The 9,171-nt window shown below is 40.9% G+C and overlaps 1 protein-coding gene across 1 annotated transcript in view; it reads left to right on the top strand.

Moving 5' to 3' along the window:
- Positions 1–3,140: 3,140 nt before the first annotated feature.
- LOC120063662 (potassium voltage-gated channel subfamily H member 8-like) overlaps positions 3,141–9,171 on the top strand; it is a 193,344-nt gene continuing 187,313 nt past the window's right edge. The window contains exon 1 of the mRNA XM_039013958.1: positions 3,141–3,216. Within this exon, the coding sequence (XP_038869886.1) occupies positions 3,141–3,216 (76 nt within the window). The remainder of the gene's footprint in view (positions 3,217–9,171) is intronic.

The raw sequence follows: 9,171 nt of genomic DNA, 5'->3' as shown, positions 1-9,171 counted from the left end.
GGACCTCATATAGACAGGTGTGTGCCTTTCCAAATCATTTCCAATCAACTGAATTTACCACAGGTGGACTCCAACCAAGTTGCAGAAACATCTCAAGGATGATCAATGGAAACAGGATGCACCTGAGCTCAATTTCGAGTCTTAGCAAAGGGTCTGAATACTTATGTAAATAAGGAATTTCAGTTTTTTATTTTTAATACATTTGCAAAAATTTCTACAAACATGTTTTCTCATTGTTATTATGAGGTATTGTGTGTAGATTGCTGAGGATTTTTTTTCAAATCCATTTTAGTATAATGCTGTGAAAAAAATGCTGTAACGTAACAAAATGTTGAAAAAGTCAAGGGGTCTGAATACTTTCCGAAGTCACTGTACCTCCTCTCAGTTGGCAAGTTTTTTAATTGTTTCACGAAACAAATAATGAAATAAGCTAACTGCCAATGTCAGGCTGCGTCTGTAGCTCTATTTGTCATATCCCATATTAAAAAAAGAGTGTTTGAAGGAGTTCGCTGGCAAGCTTGTAAAGTGGCGAATTAAAGTATACTTTTTTTCTGCTAGCTATCTTACAAACCTGCTCAAATCCTAATAACGTTTCAACTTTAGCTAACCTATAGTTTATTATCATATAACTTTGACGTCACATATTTGAATTTAATAATCAACTTTGCTTGCCTTAATATATTGAAAAATAGCATGCTTACTGGTAGGCTAAATTACTTGCAAGTTGGTCAACCACCATCCTCTTGTGTCATGCTGGAATGGCAGTTGGATTTTGAATCGGAATAGCAGTTACATTTTTAATTGACCCAAATGATTCCCCCCCTTTTTATGTAAGAGATTTTATTAAACACATGATTTCCCTTTAGCTTCTAGGTAGCATCTAGTTTGCCACTCAGACCCTAGCAACAATGTTGCAAAATATGAATTTGTAATTTTTTTATGACCCTACCAATAAGACGTAATTTAGCGGTAAAAATGAATGACCATTTAATGTGGAATGAACAAAACCAGTCATGATGCCATCTGATGGTCAAACAAATCACTTTTTTTCTGAAAAAGGTGGGTAAACTGCGTTTACAGTTTTCATGGACAGAATACAAACAATAATTTGATGGTGCTTGTCATGCCAAATAGGACTACTGTTTATTAACCATTATTTTACTTATGGGCCTATATTGACACATCTCTTGTACACCAAGGACCCGGGGAGGATTGGCAGGGTAGAGAAGAATGTCCCTTACCTATTTAAAAGCTACGAAACAACATGTTTCATTTTTTAAAAGTAGCTCTCAAGCTAGAAAAGGTTGCGACCCCTGCTCTATAGGCTACTAAGGCTAATGGCGCAATACTAGAACATAAAAAAATCGAATAACTTCTCAAGGGAAGTGTGTTGGACTGAACAAACTGTGTGCTTATTCATTGATGATGAACCTTCTGCACTGCATGCCCTTTACGCAGTTCTGAATGTAGCCTATTCACTACCGGTTAGAGAGCCGAGGAGGCGCCACAACATTTCTACCAGAAAACGCGGAACATGTCAAAAGCTTTAAACTCTGCAACATATATTGTCGCAATGGAGTTTAGTTCTCCCCAGATAAAACATAATTGGGTTTTCGTTTCTCGGTGAACACGTTTTATAGGCCTATTGTTGATGTGTTATTGTATGGTGGGTGACTGGTCAAATTTGATTTCTGAATCGCTGACCGGCTCCCTTGAAGCACAGCAGCTGTCACCATAGCAACTCCAACAGCTGTGCACGGGAGAGAAACCCACATTTTGGGGCTGTTATGCTTATCAAATCAAATCAAAGTGTATTTGTCACTTGCGCCGAATACAACAGGTGTAGACCTTACAGTGAAATGCTTACTTACAGGCTCTAACCAATAGTGCGAAAAAAAAAGGTATGTGTGTGTGTGTGTGTACGTAAGTAAAGAAATAAAACAACAGTAAAAATACATTTGAAAATAAGAGTAGCAAGGCTATATACAGACACCGGTTAGTCAGGCTTATTGAGGTAGTATGTACATGTAGGTATGGTTAAAGTGACTATGCATATATGATGAACAGAGAGTAGCAGTAGCGTAAAAGGAGGGGTTGGCGGGAGGTGGGACACAATGCAGATAGCCCAGTTAGCCAATGTGCGGGAGCACTGGTTGGTTGGGCAATTTGAGGTAGTATGTACATGGATGTATGGTTAAAGTGACTATGCATATAAGATAAACAGAGAGTAGCAGCAGCGTAAAATAGGGGTTGGGGGGGGGGGGGCACACAATGTAAATAGTCCGGGTAACCATTGGTTACCTGTTCAGAAGTCTTATGGCTTGGGGGTAAAAACTGTTGAGAAGCCTTTTTGTCCTAGACTTGCCACTCCGGTGCCGCTCCGGTACCATCCGCGCCAATTATTGAGTTTTCAGGCTGACTTGATTAAACAGAAAAACATCGAATTTGATTTGTTCCTGGACATATATTTTCTGTTTATGGAGGGAGTTTGAAATATATCATATTACATGTTCACAACAATGTATTTCGTTGAAAAAAGGGATCTTGTAGCCTAGCTACTATTGTCAAACCCCCATCCTATCCCCAAAGTAAAGTCTGTGGGCAACACAAGGGATCATCACCCCTGCCAAGCCTCCAATGTACCCAGGAGCATTGGTCTCTGGAACTATAGTCCCAAACATATATCACGTGACATGACATCTGCTCGCAGTAGTAACCAGGAGAAACAAAGCAACTGCTAGGGGGAGGAGAGCGCGCGCAGTATTGCTTACCGCCGAGGAGGAGCTTGCCTCCGGAGTTCAGTTCACAGCATCAGTACCGAAACTTGCGCTGTCCTTACTCTGCGTTGGTTCTTCTAGACAAAGAAAAACATTATCTAAGCTATTTATAGCTGGTAGTCTATATCTAAAGGCTGGTGCCAGGTTTGGGTTCTCCAAGACTGGGTATGCGCGTTTTCTTTTGAAGGATATGGTCACAACCCCGGTCTCAAAGTGGAGCCACGCACATCTCGGATCGGCGCGCTCCTCCAGGGGCTAGGATGCGCGCCCGGAACGTCAAGGTTCTTGCCCGGGTTTGGGTCTGAACAGGAATCCACTGCCCCGGGGCGCCGAGGCAGGAGGACCCAGTCGACCCGTACCAGGATGCCGGTGATGAGAGGTCTCCTGGCTCCGCAGAACACCTTCCTGGACACCATCGCCACCCGCTTCGATGGCACCCGTAAGTAACCAACCTCCAGGTCATAAAGCAGGTATAGGTCGCCTAAAAGCCTCTACTGTTTTTAACGTTCAGGGTTTGCTCTATAGCCTACCCAGTAGAATGTTAGTGACAAAGCACATGTCTCCACACTGAAATGATTGCTCAAATGAAATCAATTTGATTGGTGTGCTTCCACGCAGGAGACGGAATTTTCAATGACTTCAATGTATTGACTGTATAGGCCTATTCATCCAATTTGTGCGTTAAAGCATTGTCTTTACCCCGTTATTATAATCGATAGCTGATGTTTTAAATTGGCTTCAGCAAAAAGTTGGCATATAGTTTGTGTGCTTTCTTTTTTCAGTGGTTTCTGTCAGGCGCACAACTGAGCTCCGCATGCTTGTGGGGTCTATGTAGCCTATAATAAACACATCTTATTATAACCCTTTCTCTGGCTACTATTGTAGCCTATGGGGTGCATAATAACACACAGCAAAATGCAGTTATTGTTACATCGGGATATGACTGATTTAGACAACACATTCAGAAATCCGCATAAAACAATTTACAAGCTTACAATAGTGCACGTGGATAGACCGGGCTTGATTCTTAAGTTGCGGTGTGATTTAGCGCACCTGCTATGTTTAACTGCAATACTGCGCGGTCCGTTGTTTAATAATGCACTGGCTGATAATGTCCATCTGTCACCATTCACCTCAGCTGTCTCCAACCTAGCTCTCGAAAACCTTTCTCCATATGTAGGGTTTACAGCGCGTACATTCGCTCACTGATGGCGCCACGTGAACTACAATTCCAACGCTGTGTTTTAACGTTTAGAAACGTCAACAAATATCGCTTTCAAACCGGTTTTCAAAACATATGCTGATATGCCCCTTATCTTTCATATCAGCTTGAAAGATTAAAAAAAATGCACTCAATGTCTTGGAGAACCCAAACCTGCAGCTTTGCACAGATCCACAAGCTCCGTGTGCCTCCAGTTGATGTCCTACACGTCCTCCTCAGTAACACTAATACACACACAGGCGTTCGGAACATGCTAGATAGCTAATTAGCACAGGTGGCTATGCATGTCTTCCATCTGTCTTCCTTAACTTAAACAAGCGCTCCAACATGGAGATATGGCCATGTGGGAACACTAACGCCAAACCTATAAAGGTGTGTATATATATCTCGCTGATATGAAAGATACGGTCCTTATGCTTCCAAAACCACAGGCAAGCAATGCGTGTTCATGCTCAGACCAAGTGTCAGGGCTCTTAACAAAACTTAACAAAAATGATGCCTTTGTTCAGTGACTCTTATGAGTAATGGAATGGAACTGAGAGTCATGGTCAAGGGCTATCTCCAACCATGATATGTGATTTGATCAGAAGATAATTGTTGATGTTCTTTTATAGCTGCATATTCCTATTTCAGTAAAGCAGTAAACACAGCGAGTTAAACGGGCGAGTTAAAAAATGTTTTAGGACACGTGTTGGGGAAGTGGGCGGTCGAGTTCCAAGCAGGGCTGCTTGAGCCTTGTGTGTCTTGTCTCGTTTTGATCCATTGTGATTAGGGTTGAATGGTGGGAACCCGGTTACCTAGATTTACTGGGATTTACCGCCCGAAACCACTCCCTTTTCCCGGGATAAATAACGGCTTAGAAACCGGTAAATAATAATACATTATTTATATGAACAGCATGGCATGAAATGGAACAGTTAAATTACATGTGATGTCTAAATCTGGCTTCTCTAACGCCTCTGCATGATGAATCATCAACGCTCAGGGTGGGAACAGACACCCCAGCTGTGTTCGAATACCCATACTAACATACTTAATGAGTAGATACTACATACTGTATACTATTAGTTAATTTTAGTATACTGTAAACGAACTGTATCGTTTCAGTTGAGTGTACTAGAGCTTCGCCTGTCTACCGGGAGTTGATGCTGTTCCTATGCAACCTCTTGCTAGCTTCTTATGGCTGGGGGGCAGTATTGAGTAGCTTGGATGAATAAGGTGCCCAGAGTAAACTGCCTGCTACTCAGGCCCAGAAGCTAAGATATGCATATTATTAGTAGATTTGGATAGAAAACACTCTGAAGTTTCTAAAACGGTTTGAATGATGTATGTGAGTAAAACAGAACTCATATGGCAGGCAAAAACCTGAGAAAAAATCCAACCAGGAAGTGGGAAATCTGAGGTTTGTAGGTTTTCAAGTCTTTGCCTATCCAAGATACAGTGTAAATTCGGGCCGATTGCACTTCCTAAGGCTTCCACTAGATGTCAACAGTCTTTAGAATCTTGTTTCAGGCTTCTACTGTGAAGGGGGAGCGAATAAGAGCTGTTTGACTAAGAGGTCTGGCAGAATGCCATGAGCTAAGTCATGCGCGCGGCTGTGAGAGTGAGCTGCGTTCCTTTTCATTTCTAAAGACAAAAGAATTGTCCGGTTGGAATATTATTGAAGATTTATGATAAAAACACCCTAAAGATTGATTCTATATATCGTTTGACATGTTTCTAAGAACTGTAATGAAACTTTTTGACTTTTCGTCTGGACTAAGTGCCTGCGCCTCGTGAATTTGGATTTGTGAACTAAACGCGCAAACAAAAAGGAGGTATTTGGACATAAATTATGGACTTTATCGAACAAAACAAACATTTATTGTGGAACTGGGATTCCTGGGAGTGCATTCCGATGAAGATCATCAAAGGTAAGTGAATATTTATAATGCTATTTCTGACCTCTGTTGACCCCACAACATGGTGGGTATCTGTATGGCTTGTTTTGGTGCCTGAGCGCTGTACTCAGATTATTGCATGGTGTGCTTTTTCCATAAAGCTTTTTTGAAATCTGACACAGTGGTTGCATTAAGGAGAAGTATATCTTTAATTCCATGCATAACACTTGTATTTTCATCAACATTTATGATGAGTATTTCTGTAAATTGATGTGGCTCTCTGCAAAATCACCGGATGTTCTGGAAGCAAAACATTACTGAACATAACGCGCCAATGTAAACTGAGATTTTTGGATATAAATATGAACTTTATTGAACAAAACATACATGTATTGTGTAACATGAAGTCCTATGAGTGTCATCAAAGGTTAGTGATTAATTTTATCTCTATTTCTGCTTTTTGTGACTCCTCTCTTTAGCTGGAAAAATAGCTGTGTTTTTCTGTGACTTGGCGCTGACCGAACATAATCGCATGGTATGCTTTCGTCGTAAAGCCTTTTTGAAATCGGACACTGTGGTGGGATTAACAACAAGTTTATCTTTAAAATGGTGTATAATACTTGTATGTTTGAGGAATTTTAATTATGAGATTTCTGTTGTTTGAATTTGGCGCCCTGCAATTTCACTGGCTGTTGTCAAATCGATCCCGTTAACGGGATTTCAGCCGTAAGAAGCTAGCTTGTTAGCATAACAAATGACTAGCTAAACATTTAACAATTTCGGGTGTGTTCGTAAATTCAATCCGTCGTGCCAGAGTGCCCTCTGAGCGATCGTAAATCAAATCTAGAGCGATGTCAGATTGTCTATTCGTTAGTTTTGCTCTCGGAGCGTTCAGAGCGCACACTGGACGCTCTGGCCAAGAAGTAGGGTTGATCCGAGCGGTCAACAGCAGTCAAGCACCCAAGCTAACTGGCTAACATTGGCTAGCTACTTCCAGACACAAATGAGAGAATACCTCACTCTGACCATTTTACTCACCCTAGCAGAGCTGGTTAGGCTGTTTTCATGTTATCCAGAGCGTTGGTTACTGTAACTGTGCTGTAGGCAACAATTTAATTACGCTTGTTTTTGACGAAGTTTACTGACACTGGCCATATTCAAAGGGTGTTGAACATTCAGAGTAGATAGACAGAATTAACAATGTCCATTGAAACGCACAACGACTATGCCACTTAGCTAAGAATGATGTGAATAATCAAGTCAATAAACGTTGGGTAGTTAGCTAGATAGCAGATAGTTAATATACTGCCTGGCAAGTTCGATGTATTAGTAGCCAACTAACTTTAGGTAACTAGCTAACATACCGGGACATACTGCTGTAATGCAATGCGGTTCGTTATGATAGCGTAGCTAACAAATTGTCAGCCAACATAACGTGTAACGTAACTTATTTGAAAAGTTATTACTTTATTACATTGCTTAACATTTTCTTAACATTTGTCATAATTAGTTAAAGCAATGAATTTGTATCCGCTCTCGTCGGACTTCGGCTGTATATGTTCCGCCATTTTCTTCAAATCTGAAAAGTCCTCTGAAGAATTGCATTATGGGCCCTAAAAGCACAGAAATAGTGTCCACTGCATGTATACTTCGTATTTTGGCGAATTTAGTACGACATCCGGGAACTTTTGGCATACTAACTATATCCATACTATGACCAATAAGCATACTTTATACTCAATTCACATCACAAATAGTACGGTTAGTGTGAGTATTATAAGACAGCTCCCATCTCAGTATTGAGTGCAGTTCACAATGCATGTAGAACTCTTTTTCTTGTGACAGGTATGCCTGCATTTGCTGCAGCATAGTCTATGCTACCGTAATATAAAGACCGAATGCGCTTCTAATTTACTCATCTCCATCTGGCTTTTGGGGGTCACCTTATGTTTTTTATGGTAAAGATTATTAATTTTAAATTGCAGCTGCAGAGTTTTTAAAAAAGTCACTCGAGTATCATTGCTTTAAATCAGTGCAGTGCTAGCAATCTCGCAGTATTACTTTCTCTCCATCTGTATTTATATTTGTATTTATTATGGATCCCCATTAGCTCCTGCATTTCTTATACCAATAGACTATTCGAAGGGGGCCGCGAGCTCTTGTTTGCTGAATGTTAAATACAGCAGCCAATAGAACTCAGGGGTAGTTTGAAAGAAGAGTGAACGCGTGATGGCGGTAGGCTGTAGCAGTTATTTATTCAGACCCGTAACCATTCAATCTTCTTGAAGAGAAGTGAAAGCCTTCTGCATCTAATTCTAGTCCTATATTATTCAAGGATGTCATTAGAATGATGAAGGTAAGGATAACGAAATTGACCGTATTTTATTTAACTGTGCGTAATTCTAGTCCATATAATACAATACATTACAGTAATACAATTCACACTCAAAAAGATTAGTCTACTGGAGCTAGTTAAACTCATGTCCCCAAGAGAGCATATAGCTAGCTACATCTATGGGCTTTTATGTTTTTCTGTTGTGCGTATTGTAGCCTGTATCATATACACTGAGCTGAAATAAAAGATCCCAGAATTTTTTTCTCGAAAATGTTGTGCACAAATTTGTTTACATCCCATACATACAGAGCATTTCTCCTTTGCCAAGATAATCCATCCACCTGACAGCTATGGCATATAAAGAAGCTGATTAAACAGCAGGATCATTACACAGGTGCACCTTGTGCTGGGGACAATAAAAGGGCACTCTAAAATGTGCAGTTTTGTCACACAGCACAATGCCACAGATGTCTCATGTTTTGAGGGATCGTGCAATTGACATGCTGACTGCAGGAATATCCACCAGAGCTGTTGTTAGATAATTTCATGTTAATTTCTCTACCATAAACTGCCTCCAACGTTGTTTTAGAGAAATTGGCAGTCTGTCCAACCGGCCTCACAACCCGCAGACCACGTGTAAGGCATTTTGTGGGTGAGCGGTTTGCTGATGTCAACGTTGTGAACAGAGTGCCTCATGGTGACAGGGGGGTTATGTTACAGGCAAGCATAAACTACGGACAACGAACAAAATCACATTTTATTGATGGCAATTGGAATGCACAGAGATACCATGACGAGATCCTGAGGCCCATTGTCGTGCCATTCATCTGCCGCCATCACCTCATGTTTCAGCATGATAATGCATGGCCCCATGTTGCAAGGATCTGTACACAATTCCTGGAAGCTGTCCCAGTTCTTCCATGGCCTGCATACTCACCAGACATGTCACCCATTGAG

This window comes from Salvelinus namaycush, chromosome 19, assembly GCF_016432855.1.
Source record: "Salvelinus namaycush isolate Seneca chromosome 19, SaNama_1.0, whole genome shotgun sequence".
Classification (NCBI taxonomy): Eukaryota; Metazoa; Chordata; class Actinopteri; order Salmoniformes; family Salmonidae; genus Salvelinus; species Salvelinus namaycush.
Note: the sequence above shows the minus strand (reverse complement) of the source record. Positions and strands in the feature narration are given on the sequence as shown.